General features: G+C 39.3%; 1 protein-coding gene across 4 annotated transcripts in view; it reads left to right on the forward strand.

Annotated features, from left to right (window-relative positions):
• Positions 1-3,225: 3,225 nt before the first annotated feature.
• eno4 (enolase 4) overlaps positions 3,226-18,036 on the forward strand; it is a 24,753-nt gene continuing 9,942 nt past the window's right edge. For all 4 annotated transcript variants that reach the window (XR_004213706.1, XR_004213707.1, XM_031873107.1 and 1 more), the window contains exons 1-9: positions 3,226-3,450; positions 4,723-4,851; positions 7,159-7,343; positions 9,234-9,370; positions 14,385-14,554; positions 14,635-14,763; positions 14,991-15,059; positions 15,477-15,632; positions 16,798-16,923. Coding sequence is in view for 2 of the 4 variants with exons in the window: in XM_031873107.1 (XP_031728967.1) it covers positions 3,226-3,450; positions 4,723-4,851; positions 7,159-7,343; positions 9,234-9,370; positions 14,385-14,554; positions 14,635-14,763; positions 14,991-15,059; positions 15,477-15,632; positions 16,798-16,923 (1,326 nt within the window). In the remaining 2 variants the exon portion in view is untranslated. The remainder of the gene's footprint in view (positions 3,451-4,722; positions 4,852-7,158; positions 7,344-9,233; positions 9,371-14,384; positions 14,555-14,634; positions 14,764-14,990; positions 15,060-15,476; positions 15,633-16,797; positions 16,924-18,036) is intronic.

Raw genomic sequence — 18,036 nt, forward strand, 5'->3', positions numbered from 1 at the left:
ACTGGGTTTTTAAAGGAAGTGATTTCAAACCTGACATCAGACGTGGCTGTGAACCATGAGGATGGAGATCACTCCATAATGCTCCCTTCCCTCTGTGGCAGATACCATGTGTCTAGATTTGATCCACGAGGCCGCCGGTCGAAGCTGTCCCTCTGCTTCACGGAGCAGGTTGACCCAGGTCCGGCACAGCCAGACTCGTAAAAAAACTGTTAAGTGTTAAAGGCCTAAATTATAATACTGATAATATAATAAAACGCCCTGTTATAGTATTGCTTTACTTTACGCGCACGTACATATACGTACGCGCATTTTAATTTACATATTTCCCCCGGTATGTTTTGTAATAATCAATTAAATTTCAAATGATTGTCTAAATGAGATGCGCTGAATAACAGAATATAGAAACATAATGTTTCCTTGGAAGAGATGAATAATAATATTTAGTGACTCGTTGGGTGAGGCAGATGCGCCTTTAGCGTCAGAGATTGCAATTAGTTACAATATGACAAATATATAGGCTGGATTTAATAATCTCTAATCGTCTTGAAATCATACTTTACTATTTTTATTTTTAACAACTTATTTCAGGGAGCACACTTTTTTAAAATCATTTTCTATTAGTTCTAAGCGGATTATTTGAAGAATTGGGATAATAAAATGACACTGGGAAATGTGTAAAATGAACATGGACTATGCCGGACTGGCAGTTAAAAAAGACTCAATTTAAAGGAGCAAATCAGAGGATTTTGAAGTCAGAAGCGGCCACTGTGGCCGGGCAGAATGTCGAGGTTTCTGGTGTCTGACTAAGAGGCAGTCAGTCCAACCATAAACCTTATGCTGTCTCCGCGAAGGAGCCCTTGACTCACTGCTCCTCCGTTATTTACTGGGAACACATCCGCGCTGCTCTGCGGTCATCATGTTGCTGCAGCGACACAAACACATCCATACGGGTAAATCCATGGATGGACTCGTGCTTGTGCAGTCTTCACTTTGATGAATTGAAAAGATAAATGAATATAATAAATAACCTTCAATGAAATAAATAAAATACAAACAGAAGCCTGGACAGTTTTTCAATCACATCAGGAAAGAAACGTGATTCATTTCAAAAGACATGTCTGCAGGTACGAGGTTGTCAATTTTTCAAAAAGATGAAAACTAATTAATGATTGAATAAAAAATGACTAAATAAATGAGTCATAATGGAATTAATTGTATTCTGAATCAAATGTGCATGAGCCCACTGGAATCGGCCTGAAACAATAAATGCCCATTGTATGAGCCATACGCTCGCTCCCGCTGCCACTGCTGTTTGTGACTGAAATAGGTGCAAGAGTGTGTGAGGGAGAGTTGTCTCTGCATTGGGATTTGAAAGTCACGAGTTCATTGTGGGTGTGTAACGGTCTCCCTTGGGTGATAAGGGTCACAAGCAGTTCAGCGGTTCAGCTCGTGTATTTTCACAGCAAGTGTTGGTGAGAACTGTCCTGCAAATCTTTTTCTATGGCTTGAAAACCTTCAGCCAAGGCCAAATTATAACAACAACAACAACAATAAGTATTATTATGATCATCGTCAATATTATTATTATTATAATTATTGTTATTATAATTATTTGTATTAGTATTATTATCCTAGTGCCCTGCCCTTTCAAAATAACGAACGCCTTGAATTACTGAGGGAAGAAAACAGGACAGATTCTCGGAACATATAAGTTTCTTGTGTCTTTATACATGCTCTTTCATTTGTTCTGGCCTCTTTTTATTGAGAAATACTTGTACAGTTTGGAATTTAGGCGGCCCAGTTTGGCCTTGTGGGCTTCAGCGTCAGATTGGATGTTTATGAGTCCAATTCACAGCCAGGTAATAACTTGACACTTAACGTAATGGAACGCGCCTGGGTTAAGGCCTTCCAAATAGTGCGTGGGTGGGTACACGGTGAGTGCGTGAGCGTGTGTGTATAGTGGAGGCTTGTTTGTAGACAATCAATAGGCTTTGATCGCCAATAGTATTAGTATTTTCCTGGAGATGCGTACAGCTGCCAGTGTGTTAAATTGACCATTTCCATTATAGAGCATATAGGCCATAGATACTCTTTAGCGTGAGTGGGCTGCTGTAATTGAACACACCATCACAGGAGCATGAAGATGTCAAGTGAAACAATCATAAAGGCAGTGGTCCTTTATATAAGGGAATACTTTATTAAAGCAGACAATTTAATAACAACTAACATAATATATAAAAACGTACCATGTGCTTTATACCACAATAACCTGTTTCCTGCTGTAGAGGAAAACCTCCATCACATATGAACAGTGACTGGTCAATAAAAGGCCAAACAATCGGCCTGATGTCAGCCTGATAATACTCCAAACCTGAGAGATTCACAGTTTAAGTCGTATATATCACTTAGCTAAATTAATTTGTGACATGTTCAAATATATGTTTTTTGTTTTTTTTTCAACATGGCTATTTAACATTGTTTTAATCAATTATTTTTTTGTTTTATGTATATTTAGACAAACAGAACTAAATATAAGAGGACAGATACAATCTAGCATCACCCAAAAAGAAGTGCCTCAATGCAATAATATTGTCTGCACAAAACGAATGGCAGGGATCTGCTCCAGATAAAGCTTCTGGAGAGAAATACCTTAAATATTCCTATTTGGTGGTTTGGGTTAATGTTTAATTCCTCACATCCTGTTCATCTGAAAACAGGTATCAGCCACTTTTAGTTCTACACTTCTAGAGTTATACGGGTTATAGCTTTGATGGAAGCCCACTGAAGAAAAAGATGCATACAAAATATTTTCCTGCATTAAAAGACAATACCACAGTTGTTTCATGTTAAAGCTACTCATTTTAAATCACATTTACTTTACATCAACGCTGACCGGAGAGCTGAACTCTTAAAACGTCAGCCATGTTTTTATTTATGAGTCAATGTTTTGACCTCACTAGAATGTGTATGTGTGTGTTTCTCTCTATATCTTTATTTTCCACTAAATAGAGGCTTTACTGATTATAATTCCATACATTTTGACTTTGCAGTGGCTCACATGGGCCTACACGGACATGGCTGCGAGCATTCCACAGCTAAGCTGTCATGGTCAGTAAATACATGGAACGAATAGAGGCATTATTCATTCCAGATATTCAGGTTGTTTTTATGGAAATGGGAAACAGACTTAAATGAAACACCCTCATTTCCCCGGCTGTCACTTGAATGGGCTGTTTCCATGGTAACAGACAACACAAAGACTACAGGGACAGTGATGACACAATGTCTTACCAAGGGTTCATGAGCCGTGTTCCTAAAGAGGAGCAGGACCGTTACGATATGAAGACGGCCGCTGCAGAGTTTTACCGGGTTAACGGAGTGCCCCAGCTGATAGAGAGAGCTCTGAACGAGCTCTTCTCCCACCAGCCCGAGGACCTCCATGGATACCTGGTAGGAGCTGGTTCCCGGAACAGCCGCACGTAAAGTTATGCTAACGCTAACGTTAGCTAAATGTACCGACAAAAACAGTTAACCGTTAACAGTTAAGTTTAGTTAGCTAGCTGGCTACTTTGCTAACTACGTAGGTTTACTGCACTTATAAGCCGGTACCTGTAGGCACTAGTGCTGCATTCAAGTGCTTCAGGCATGTCTTCATTTTATACAGAAATGCATGAACCACCAAATAAAAGAACAAATCACTTAAGTGGCCTCCTACATATTGTTCTCTGTATTTACCAGCATGGTCACAATATGTCCAAACTACCTCACCCTGCACTACACCAGTTGATTTAAGCACCAATGAGGGCTGTGTTCCGTTAATGAAGGACTATGATGGCTCACTTCAATACAGTTTCTACTGATGGTATTACTTCCACGAGTAATTTGACAACACAAATATGAACTTTTCTCAAATAAAGATAAATAATTTTCCTGCTTGTAAAGGAAAGACGGATAAACTAGCTTTCATATCCGCGTCACTCCCAAATCCTAATTCTTAAAGGGACCGCACACAATGGATGGAGAATGGATTTGACAGTGTCAACTTTATATCGTTAAGTATGATGATGGGCTATTGGATTGTAATTTGAAGGGGGAGAAAACATACAAACCAGAACGCACGCACATATGTAGCATGTTAGAGTTATAAATAACTTGTCCATGTGAGAAACAATAGATTCATTTAATGACATCACCAAAAAAAAAGTTTTTTTTCTTTTCTTTTTTTTAATCCAATAATGCCAGGCTTCAGCCCCCCTAAAATAGGCCTAACGACGCCCCTGCAATCGGCTATGAAAACAGTAAAGAAAAGATTTGAGGATTATAGGCAAAAGTGAGCAGTAAATTAAAATGTTCTTCATCAGATACATTACATTTAGTTCTTATAAGAAACCACATGCCAGCCATGGCTTGGTGCTAACCAGTGTGTAGCTTTATGTAGCTTTATCTTTTACATGGATGTGACGTCAAGCTTCAAGCTGCTTCATTCATTTATTGTTTTATTACACCATTGGTATGGCAAGATGGTGGAGCTAAAATCTGTTTCTGGATCAGAAAAAACAGGGCAAGGCCGGGAAGGGAAGGAGGCTGTTTTTAAGGGAAACTTTCCATAAGCTACTCAGGAACAGGGAGTTAGTGAATCAGCAGGTGTAGTGCAAGGTTAAATTAAATTCTTCAAGTTCAGGAGATATACCTAATTTCTTTAACTATCAACTGTCACTTTAGGCAAATTATGTTACAAACCTATGTGCACCGCCGAGGATCAGCAGGCTGAAGGGAAGGGAGGTTTATGATGCAAGAGGACAACTATCCATCGAGACAGAGGTCTTCTGCATCGTCTGCAACAAGGAAAAGGTAAAACTCACTTGTCATATTTTGTCTTTTTGGCTACAGACACAACCTTTCCTCATAAAAAATCAGCAGTAGTCCGATATAATCTCAACAGATCAATTGATGTCTTTCTGCTTGGACTGTAGCTGTCAACCTCTCATGTGGCAGATTGTGGATATTCAGTTCAGTGTATGCATTAAGCGTAAAGATTGGACAAATCAAATGGAGATGTGATTCATTAGTGATGTGCTGATGGTTTGAAATGACAGTAATGGGCCTCTCCCAACGTGCAGTAGGCTGATGTGAAGAGGCAGCTGGAGGCAAGAAAATCACAAAAGCCGAGGTCCCGATGAGGTCACTGAGGGCACAAAACTAGGGCTTAGCCAGTAGGCATGCATCAACGCTTATACTCAACAGTATTACTTAGTGCTATTATATATACAGGGAGGCTAAATATAATGATAATCATAACAACATAGTCAAGACATGACAAGTCAATTTTATTTATATAGCCCAATATCATAAATCACAAAATTGCCTTAAGGGGCTTTACGATCTCTACAGAATACGACACATTTTGTCCTTTGACCCTATAACATATGCATTGTATAGTGTATTAAAATATAAATAAATAAGTTTTGTAACTACATAGAAGCACAGAATTAAAAAAACACTATTCTAAAAAATAATTATAGTTTTGAATAGTTTTCAAGTGAGGTTTATTTAAATAAAGTCCTCCAGGTCCTCCCAGAGCATTTGACCCCAAAGGCTGGCCTCAACCTGGGAACTACTAACAAAGACCTACCATCAGGCTGTACCTGAAAGCTGATGCTGGGGTTGAATGCATTATTCATTGAATCTTTCTTAAACATTCTGAACCACTTGGAGCTTGGATAGGTTGTTTTTACAGGATTAAAGAGAGCAGCAGAAATGTAATGTCGTAAAATCATGGATTGCAGTTTTGCTTTGTAAATAAAAAAGATCCCACTTTTTTAATAAATGAAGATGAAGGAAGCAGGATTGGACCACAGAAATCACAAAAAGATTGAATGAAGCTTGTCATCAAAGATGTCACTGAGGAAGATCCATGATAGCCGAGTAGTGACGGCACATGCCACATAACCGTGATGTCATGGGTTCCATTCCAGCCCTGGGACCTTTGATACATGTCATACCCTCTCTCTCTCCCAGTTCTACACTGTCCTCTGTCAAATAAATGTAAAAGTACAGAAAAACATCTCTTAGAATGATACTGAGATTTTTGCAGTGAAGCTTATGTTTGAAGACCAGACACCTTAGTGTAGGGAAATTGGACTAACTGGAGATTCCGAACCTATGATAATAACTTCTGATCTATGTGGGTATATCTTGAGGAAGTTTTAAGTTCTGTTTGCTCAGTTGCATGATATTAATTGAATGGAAGGACAAGTAGACCTGCCATAAAGATGGAAGCTGATATGATGGTTTTGATATTGCAGCATATCAGTGATATGGTGCTTTTGAAGATAGAGTTTAATGTAATAACCTTATCAGTTCAGTCATCTTGGTGGCCAAGCTGTAAAAATCACACTGAATGATAACCATGTAGTTGTCATGCAACCAAGGTCCTTTGTTGCATGACTGCTCACCTCCCACTATGTCCTGTCATGCTCCCAAGTAAACTGTCAAAGACAAACAGTGACATCAAAATGATCATATAAGATGCTTTGACTGATTCATTGCCCTTTTGAGTACATTGTCTAAAGAGAGAATAGAATATTTCTCTTGAATTTCATCGTCCAAAAGAATTAAGTTGAATTTTGATTTTGGTTTGCTACTTGTAGAAGTTACATGCAGACTCCAAAGACAACTAACCCAGTACAGCCCAAACACATCAGATGTTCTGTTTTAATCATTTGTTTCCTACAAAGAATCAAGGTATGTTGTTTATCAAGTGGACACAGCTGTGCTCTAGCATCATGAAGGGGCCCATTGTCAGTCTGCAGCATTATCGGTAAAGTGGAATGACAGGAAATAACAGTGCAAGTGGTCCGTGAGAAGAAGGGGGAGGAGTGAGATGATGTCTTGGATGAGGAGAGACAAGGCGGAGATAGCAGGTATTAACTCATGTCCTCCCCCTCCAGCCGCACCGCTGGCTGCAGGTCAGGTGGAGACTGTGTCAGTAGTGCAGATGTGATTTAGCTTCAGCACAAACATTTAGTACAGCACTTAGTTAAAAAAATGTATGTGTAGTATTGGTGGTGTTGAGATTTCATACAAACTGTCACGATTTTGTCGCAAATACCTTGTTTTTATCCTTTTGAGGAACTTTTTCCCTGTCTTGGTGTTCAGAGCATGTCTTCAGCTGCTGTCTCCAGCCACTTTGGGCCTAACGAGACATCACTGGTCTGGAAAGCAAAGAGTCAAGAGAGGGCTGACCATGTTATGACTGCTGCTCAGTGGATCAATGGACCTCTGAACAACATGCTGAAGGGCCAAAGCCCCCGTGACCAATCAGATGTCGACCATATACTCAGGTAATGTTCAAATATTTTTCAAATTACTGTGGAGGGTTTCATCTCTGGAGGCATATTGACTTGCTCATCTGTTTCCAGATACTCCATTGATACAATTGAGATTTTTGTTTAATTTACATAAAAGAATACACATTTTATGCTGTTTGTGGGGCTGCTTCCTAATTAAGCACTACTGTACATAAAGAAATGCATGCAGTACTTCCCTGTTTCCAGGACTCTTAGTTTGAGCTTCCATTCCCAAGTAGCCCAGTGTCGCATCACTAAGACACTCACTTGAATTACTTTACCATTGTTTTAAGTGTACATTGGAATTCATGAATTTAGCAACTATATGATAGTTATTCACATTAATTTTGAATTCAACCACCTTAATCATAAACTACAAGGCAAATAAACAAACATGAACAAATAAGTAATTTTATTTTATCGCATTAGGATCCAATGGGGTGTATTGACCTCCTGGAATGGGTCATGCCAAGATTAATGCACTTGTTTGCCTATTGTCACAGCCTATCATATCATGATGCACCGAGCTCCTCATTTTGGTCGCTTTTGCATCATGTCTCATGACCCAATAGAAAAGCTTAATGAGTTACTCGGCATCTGTATGGCTTGGGGGTTGGGGAGGACAATGCATGTTGTACTGCTTATCTTGTAATGGATTCAAATTTGGAACTGATTTATACTTGTAGCTAAAAATAGAAATGTGTATCTGTTGCATTTACATTCAATTATTTCTAATTTATTATAATCTATTTCTACATTTTTTTGTAGTAATGTGCATATGTAACCTTTATTTAATCAGTTAATCTAATTGAGATCAAGATTTCGTTTTTAAGAGAAACCTGACAACAGCAGGAGGAATACAATTGAGTTAAGATACACAAGAAAACACAACCAGTCACACACAAGCATATACAATCACATCACCATCACACACATGTTTGAAAAGGTCCAAAATCAAAAGTTTAAATTAATCTAAAGGCATGAGTTCAAGTTTTATTAATTTATTGAATAAGTCCATATATGTGGTGTAAATTACTGGAAGTCAGTCTTCCCAAGTGCGGTATTTACTGGTGGGATATCAAGCCAGTTCAAGCCAGTCCTGGGATCTGTGCTGATGAACAGAAGTTCAATTTGAGAAGATGTGATAAACTGAGGCAGCTTTAGTAGGATATATCTATAAGCTTGATCCCTACTTTTTTATAGTAAACAGTGATTAGAATCTTTCTCCTCATGAAATGCAGGCCAGTGTGGTAAACTGTGGAATGAGCAGCATGAGGGTACAGAATATCTCCACTGTCAAGCAAAGGCATGATGAACAGCGATCACGTTATGGTTGCCTGTCCTCAAGATAAAAGCATGCTTTACTCTTATATAAAGAATCACATTTTTATATTATGATTCTGTACCAGCTTTTTCCATTGAGGTTTTTATAAGGTTGGGCGACTATGAATATAGGACCATTATACGTATGAATTGCAGGAGAATGTAAGAAAAAATGTTGGGTTCTTGAGTAAAATGCATTTTGTCTCATTCAGTACAAGTTTGAGATCATGCAGAGATGTCTGAAGATCATTAAAGGAAGACTGTAGACATGGCTTGAGTTGGAGAAGATCCAGATGCACACAATACTGTGTCATCTGCATAGAAAAGTATGTTATAAGTCTGTGCTGGAGCAAGATTGCAAATAATAATGGAACAAGTACAGAACCTTGTGGCACCTGCTTATAAAGTCAGGTTGACCTGATACCATCAGAAGAGATCACATGTTTTGGCACCACAATTATTTTTGTGGCCCCATGAAGAAGCTTCATTACAGATCAGACATCTTTAGAGGTTGTTGTTTTTGTGACCCAAAATGTTAATTTTTGTTTTGTAATTGTGCAGCAATTTCTTCATGGCCCGCTTCCTGGAGGAGAAAGACATTCAGAAGGAGGAGGAGGAGAGTCGTTCACCCAGCGAGGCTGATTTGGTGCTGACTTCTCCACGATCTGCACAGACTAAAAAGAAGAGTGTTGACAAAGGTAGGGTAGTGACTATATGCAACAGCACTGCTTAGTGTTTGCTATCAATATCACAATTTCTATTACTTTACACTAAAATCTTGCATCAGCAGCCAAAGGCTGAATTTAAACAAGCCTGTGTGTTTGGAATCCTAGAGCTCTTTAATATACAATAAATAATACACAGTTGTTCCATTAGAATTTCTGCTTGATTAAATGTAATAACTGTTTTGTACTTTGTCATATTGTAGTTTATACTCCTCTGCTCCCTCAGTGTAATATTTATCATGTTAATTATCTTTGCTTGTATGGGTGATAATGCCCCTTTAATGTCATTATGTCAGTTACAACATAATGTTTTCATACAACATGAGCTTCCGCCCATAGCACATACCATACCATCATAGCCTTTAAGGTTCAGTTTGTAACATTTAGGGGATCTCTTGGCAGAAACTGAATATTGTACAACATATTTATTAGTGTATAATCACCTGAAACAAAGAATCATTGTGTTTTCATGGGCTTAGAATGCACCCTTTATAGTAGATATAAAGGGTGCATTCTCAAGTTCGCCATGTTGCACCATCATGTTTCTACAGTAACCCAGAACGGACAAACCAAACACTGGCTATAGAGAGAGACCTTCGCCTTTTCTTCCCGGGCGCTTCTCAGCAGCCCACTGCTCCCAATTGGCTAGGGATGGGCTAAATGCAGAGGCTAAATTTCATATACTGTATATGTACAATGTATAATGACGATGACGATGATAATAAAAAGTTTAAAGTTTTTTTAAACTTAAACCTTTTAAGTTGTATGTTAGCTGAAGGCCATCTAGCTCTCTACATGCTTGGAAAGGGAGGAGTGAGCAAAAGGTTACTCAGTTGGTTGCAATCGGCAACCTTGTAGCTAGATGCCACTAAAACCGACTCACTGCTCTTTTAAGCCAAGACTCCAAAGATCAAAATTAAGTTTGAGCGTGAATTGTGCCTCTGTAGAGATTAGACAGGTCTTTTTTGTATTGGGGCCAGCACCTCAATGCTAAGGACATGAAATGAAGTGTTGAATAGATTGTCTTTGAGAGCTAAATCCATTCTGATCCTTAGGTATTCAGATTGAATCTGTTACACGCTGCTCTGCTCAATCTAAAACATGTCTACCTTTCTCATGATACAGTCTGGGTTTGATTTTTCAGCAACATTGTTCGAGTGAAGTACATGAATATATTGTCCAAACACACAGACAAGACCAGTACTTACTGCACACTGATGAAATATATATTTCTGTCCACATTGTTGAATCATTCGATATAATGCATTTGCAAAGGTTCCATTTTTCAATGAAAATCAGAACAGAGCATATTCTAAATAGAATGTAGTACATAAAAGATGGAGCCCAAAATAAACATGGATTACAGTTAAATACAAATGCTAATACAGGTTTTTGAAAACAGGCCTCTAAATTGGCTTCCTGTGTTTATGTAAACAGGTACTCAGCTGTAGGGGTGGGGAAACATCGATTCTTAGAAGTATCGCGATTCTCTCATGAACGATGATGACTCCATGCAGAAAACTCAATAACTCTTTTCTCAACGTTATGATCACCTGTAACAATTCTGCAGTGGGCTGTGCATTTTATACCTGGGCCTTCAGTGCTGTCCTTCTACAGTTGAACCACTCCTAATAACCTCGTTATGCTCCACAGCTACAGGTTATTATTTGTTTCTAGGTGTGTAACAATACACGTATTCGTATTAAACCGTTCGGTACGAGGCTTACGAACCGAACAATACGTTTGAATAATACTAGTGCATTTGGAAAATGCAGAAGCTTAAATTGTGGGAAATATAATGTTTTCGGTGGATTTCGCTCAAACTGGCAACCCATCACGTAAGAGACACTCTGACCCCGGAAACAATACATTGTACCCTGGTGAGGCACGTGTGTTCTGGGAGGCTACACTAGACTAGCTTAGCAGGAAAACAACAGCAGCACACACGCTACAAACTCTTCCCGCAGCGTTTAGCTGTTCCCTACTGATTCAAACAGGGCTAAAGCAATCACCACACAATCCCCATTTCTCCAGACCATCATTCTTGCTTTGTAAAAGAAAACAAAACCCCAAACAGAGAATCAAATGTCCGACCCCTAACCCCGCGCATGACGGGATGCTTTGTCATTAACGGACAATGCATATAATCAATGTAATTAACACAATGACAAGAACAAACTCACAAGAACCAGTCACATATGACAACAAAGCATGACAAATCAATCCAGCAACACTGAGGTGCTAAAACACGTATTCTACCGCACATTGAAGAGCACGAGCCATTCAAATATTATTCACATCAGAGGGAACAATATTAACCATATCATCAAAACGACACCATAGACAAATGAACACAGTAGTAACGCTACTGCAGATGCAAAAAAACAAAAGCAACAACTCAACTCCAAACACTAAGACGCTCAGTTGCAAATAAAACACATTCTTAGTCATAAAATATGCAACACTTCTCCGACGCTGTCAGCCAGGAACACCATTCATACAAATCCTTTTCCTGGCTGGGTCAGGGCTGCTAGCTGTGGCCGACCCTTTCTTACGATGTACATTTCTCCTGAAATGTCCTTGAGAAATCCGTTTCCCCTCCTTCAGCCATTGAGTGTTAAAAAAACAAAGCTAGGTAAAAAAAACAATCTACACCAAGCAAAACGCTAAAAATGACATATCTTTCAACTTGAACTGTTACTACTCATACTAACTTCTGCTAGCTGCTTCAGCATCAAAACAGTCACGCTAGCCCACTGGCCAATCACGCCGCACGTTAATGCTGAGCCGCACGTTAATGCGCGTTAATACGCCCAACATGTCAAACTAAAGATCTGATTGGTTGAACACTATGACAATCAACATTATCGTCCCCATTCACTTAAACTGCAAAATCTACCTAGAGGACCTCGGGCCTGTCTTCTTACCTAGAGACACAGAGGTGAAATCTGATTGGATAAAAGCTCTACTTAAAACAAGCTGCACTGGAAGCAGAGCAACTGAGGAAGACAGTAGCTGTGCAATGAGAAAATAAGATAATGGGAAAAATAATTAGAATACATGTAGTGTGTTTATGAAACATTATTAAATTATAAAATAGCTTTGTGGTTCTGTTTAGGCCAGCAGAGAAGGCTTTGCTGGCCCTGACGGCCCGCCACTGCAATTCTGTGACACCGGGTTGACCGTTCCTTACCGCTACACGTACGTCTTATTTACGTTGTAAGCTAGGCTAAATACTAGCAGAGTTTTGGTGAGGGCAGCTGAGCTTCAGCAGCCAAATATGGATACAATCCAACTGGCACCCCCTGGCTTAAAACATATGGAAGAATTTTGCTTCTTCTTCTGCCAAACTCGGGAAGGGCGAAGCTAATCACAAAGTAGATTGCAACTTTATTTGGCACAGTCATTGAGAACCAGAGCTTTCGCGCTACGTTGCACACTTTGGAACCGAGATACAACATTCATCTCAACACAGCGATACTCTTACTTTACAACCAAAGCTAATGTCACGGAGTCACTGAGGAAAGCAGGTCGGATGGTAGTAACACGCTGTGTCATCTGTTACCACGTAGTGTCACTGTAACCGCGCTCTTTATCACTGTATGTATAGTTTAACCACATGTTCCAGAAAGCGTTATTTTTGTACCAGAGCTGAATGCTCATTGCCTATAACTAGAGGATTTGTTTGAAGAGAAGTCTTTATTATTTATTTGTGAATAAGGGCAACTGGTTATGTCAAATGACTCAGAACATGCTGAATTGTGTGTTTTTACTACGAGGATGCTGCTTTATTTTCTTATTGGTTCTCTTTGCAGTGTTTGGAATTGTAACCCTCTAGATGACACATCTCTTCTATTTGTTACTAATATTGAATTAATACAAAATAATGGAAGTAAATTCATCTTTTTTTTAATTAAGATTCATTACAAATATGGAGTGTTTTTAAAATAGCAGATAATCACAGTGAAAAAAAAGAAATCATGTATCGAAAATGTTTGATGCATCAAGAAGAATCGATAATCGTTTTATAATCGCATCATAGCCCTCTGAATCAGAATTGAATCGTGAGGTGCCTACTGATTCCTACCCCTACTCATCTGGGGGCTTTTTTGTAGCGCTTATTCCTGGTTGATGAGCTGACAATGGAGCAGTCAGCTGTTTGGCCAGGTGGCACTGGTATCGGCATTCCTGTCTTATGTAGAGAACTGTGTGCAGAGTGTTGAAAAAGTGCCATGTTGAATTGCAAATGATGTGCAAAGCAGACCATTGTGAGACATTGTGTTGAGTGTCAGTCTCAATAATAATGTGTAATTTTAGTGTGTTAGCAATTGAAAAAAAACTGTATTACCAAGACCAGGTTGCAAGAGAAATCTGCATTTTGTGCCTCAGATGATTGATCAATTTATTACTGTTGAATCTGGTCTTATTTACTCAGGCATTCATGTAAATAAGGTTGACCTAAGCATATGAATAGACTGAACAAGCATATGACCTTAAGTACAAATGATTTTGCTATAACAACAATCAGAAGATGTTAAGGATGGTGCAGGATTCATTTCAATAAATCCTGGAAAAGCACAGCAGTAAATGTGTCCTGCTGTCATGTATTGTCTGTATATCCAAACCCAGATCCATATTATTACGCTGTGCCATAGAGCGCCATTCTTAAACTATTAATAACATATAAACTTGCCATACCATTGCGTTGGGTGACATGTTCCTTCAGTTTGATACAACTGGATAGTGTAGTTCCTTTCAGCTAGTCAAAGTGACCTGTCCAGGGTGTAACCCACCACTGGCACTATGTCAGCTCCGGTCCCTCCCCATGAGCCTCGAGGATAAGTATTTATAGCTAATGGTTTCTTTTGCTGCTGTGACACAGTTTTTCTGCGTAGGAGATTTATCTAGCTTCATCTAGCTTCACCTCGAAGCCCAAAATATGCATTCCGACTCCTTTTGTCACATGAATGTTTTGCTTACGCCACAGGTAAAAAGAGCATCACTGCGGAGAAGCCATTTCCTCCAGCAGAGCCACCAGAACCAGTTTTGCCTGGGAGCTCGGCCATTGGCTCGGTGTCTCTTGCTGTGGCCAAAACTGCTGCAAAGATACAGGGTATCCCTCTCTACAAATACATAGCAGCTCTGAAGAACGGAAAGGTTAGAACACACAAACACATATAATCACACAAACACTATATTGGGAGCAACATGTGTTGTAATGAAACAACTTTATTCAGGCTCCGGCTCAGTTCCACATCCCTGTGCCTTTGGTCACTTTGCTGAGCTGTGGAAAGACTTCTCCTGGAAAATTGAGTTTGCTGAAGGAAGTCATCCTGATCCCCAAAGCTGGACAACAAGTCAAACAAGTACATCTCTGTGTAGTTGTTACATGTTCTATCTGTTGGCAGTTATTCACTGCATAAAGTTAGTGCTCTTTGTGCAAGTTCCTTTGCTTCCTACGTTGTTGCTATGATGTTGTGTATTATTGATAAGGCACCTCAGTTCTTCTATATTCAATTTTCACTCTAGTGTTTATATTGAATTTTCACTCTTGTGTTAATTAACCTCACTGAACTGTGAACTTCTTCAACAGATTATCACAATGACCCTTGAGTTACAGAAGGAGATGATGAGAATAGTGAACACTTCAACAAAAGCCGGGGTGAGGGACATTGCGATTCATTGACTAGGACCTGAGTTCACATAAGCTTTATGAAAGCACAATGTAAAAGATGGAAGCAGGATTCAAGGCTTTTTCTGTTCCCGAGCTTACCTAAAAGTTGTATACAAAGGTATGCAGGAGGTATGTCACAATGCTTATTAAAGCTTTCAATACTGCTACTGTTTACCCTTTCCTTCATGCAGCATTTGTACTGAAAACACATAGTTATAGTTCCTGCATTGTTCAATGACCTGTTGCCCTACCATTCATAACTTGAACAGTGAGGAGAATGAGTGCACACACTCGTCTTCATTCAATGAATAAATACTTATCTATTGTCATTCACATGCAGCTTCGGCGAAGCACAATACATGTTGTTAACCAGGTGAACTATGTCTTTGCTCCGAGGCAACCCAGGCAATGCTGTGTGACAGTGGAGCGCTGGCAGTGGCGTACGAGCGACCCGAGCAGCCTCTAGATCTGATCACTGAAGCCTGTACTAACTCTGGACTGGCACTGGGAACAGAGATCCACTTAGCACTAAACTGTGCTGCCCCTGAGTTAGTAGACTGTGTAAGTTGATGGCTTTATGTGAGACGAGCTGTTTGGGGTCCTAATGTAGGAGTTCTTCTAAAAATGAATTTGGTAGCGCTTTCTATGACGCCCCTGTCTGTAATGCACAATATATATGATGTTTCCAGAATAACAGGTTTGGACCCAAATGGACAGAGGATGAAGCAGCAGAATGATTTTAAAGATTTATTGTGAAAACTGCTTACAGGCTGAGAGTCCAAATGCAGGCAGGTAACTCGTACAGGTAGCAGGTCAATCCAAAACACTAGTAAAGGGGCTGGACCTCAAAACACTATGACGATCAATAGCAAACTGGCACAAGGGGAAGAGAGCTCGGAGACAAGATACAATAGGAAAGAAAGGTGATAACAAGGGACAAGAGACAGTGGCCAGGGGACAAGTAGTCAGGGGACTGAAGAACAGGGGCTGGACAGTGGCAAAGCAAAAGGACCTCAGGTGGGCGCCCAGGGGATGGACATGAGCAGAACAAGGGACCCCGGGCAGATAATCTGGGGTCAGGGTGGGGTCACGGGTGGAGTCCCACTGGAGGACGACCAGATCGAAGAGCAGAACCCCTCTGGAGACCAGCGTCGAGACTTGACATCAGGATAATTGGTTGGCACCAGAAGATTTGTGTCCAGCATAGGGCAAGCTGCTGAATCCTAAATGTGAATGAAAAACATTAAAACAAGGAAAAGACACAAAACCCAGAACACAAAATCCTCTAGCTGAGCTTCTAAAGCAGACATTTCACTAATGTAATATTATTATAAAGGATTATGAAAGGATTATAGTGTATTACATCTATGAGCATTATAATACAATATGATCCTGTCAAAAACATGAAAAGCCTATAAAGCATTATGATAGACCTTATAAGTCATTATACAATCGTTATGTTATCATTTTAATTATAAAGCATTATAATGCTTTATTGTTATAAAGCATTACGAAAATGTATTTTATTTATGATCTATGATTATACAATGCTATATTCAGATTATAATGCATTCTAATTAGTATACCTGCAATTATAAGTGTACTTATATACAGTATATGTATACTTATGTATACATATGCATACAGCTGACAGAGTATAGGCACAGCTGATAGCGACAACAGGCAGCACAGAGAATCAAATGTTTGCTTCTTGTCTTCCTCTCAGTCTAAAGGGAAGTATGAAGTTGCAACCGCAGTTTTGAAGTCTCCAGATGAATTAGTTGATATGTACCAAAGCCTGATCAGCAAATACCCAGCAGTGGTGGCCTTAATCGATCCGTTTAGGAGAGAGGTAAGTCAAGACGTGATCATTCTTTTGTTTATTTGTCCAGGCTCATGTATATAAACAATACTGTTTATAATCAATATTTTTATATATTGTTAATTGTATCTGTAGTTTCTGCTCCTGATACAGATTTAAACAGAAAAGTACAACATTTTCTATGAATGTCTTTTTTATTGACGGACGCAAGTCATATGTTACTATTGAAGCAATGTTTTCCTTCCATTTTACTTTTCTTTAATAAGTGTTTCCATATAAGAAAATACAAATACATTAATACATAAAAGAAAGAAGAAGGTCATGCGTTGCCATTTGCTATTTAAAAAATGGTCTACAGAGCCCCAGAAAATTGTATCTTCTCAAGTTTAAGAAAAAAAATGGGGTCCGAAAGAGGTCCACTCTCCACGCAAAGGTTCTGATCTATAAAAACAAATTTGACGGGAGAATTTGTGCACCTGTACGGAAACTCGGACCCATGTGTACAAATGGAAATGGGATGCAGATGGTGAGGTGGTGAATTAAAATCAGACTGAAGAAATTCAATGTGATAATGACGCCTCTCACACATTTGATTTCCCTCGACATTACACGTTACCTATAGTACGACTTTACCATAAACATTCAAACCAGCAGTGATATTTGTGCTTTTGCTAATAAGCCACAGCTATTCCGTAAGTACCTTTCAATTGTAAACAATATGAATATACTCAAATTGTATTGTGCACCCTGCAGCACAGAGGAGAGGGCCGGACCACCGACAGCTGATGAAATTATCATAATGGTTGTAGAAATCCAAAATAAATCATATTAACTAATTGCAGAACAGAGCGTCAGTAGTACCCTTAATCTTCTAATAGGCTACTGTGCAATTATCACCAAGTACAACTTTAGTTTTCATAACGTTTTTGTGTAAAATCGCTGCAGTGAACACAACTTTACATTTTCATTCATGGTTTGTTCAATAGGGACAGATATAGTATACTGTAAAGCCTACGTAGGTGAACTGAAAACAGCTCTTCAATGCAAGTATTCTTCTTCTTCTCCTTCAGTCACCTCACCCAGCACATCTTCATCACCTGCACATCTTCATCACCTGCACATCTTCATCCCCTGCACATCTTC

This window comes from Anarrhichthys ocellatus, unplaced genomic scaffold (genome assembly GCF_004355925.1).
Source record: "Anarrhichthys ocellatus isolate YVR2014 unplaced genomic scaffold, GSC_Weel_1.0 scaffold68, whole genome shotgun sequence".
Lineage (NCBI taxonomy): Eukaryota > Metazoa > Chordata > Actinopteri > Perciformes > Anarhichadidae > Anarrhichthys > Anarrhichthys ocellatus.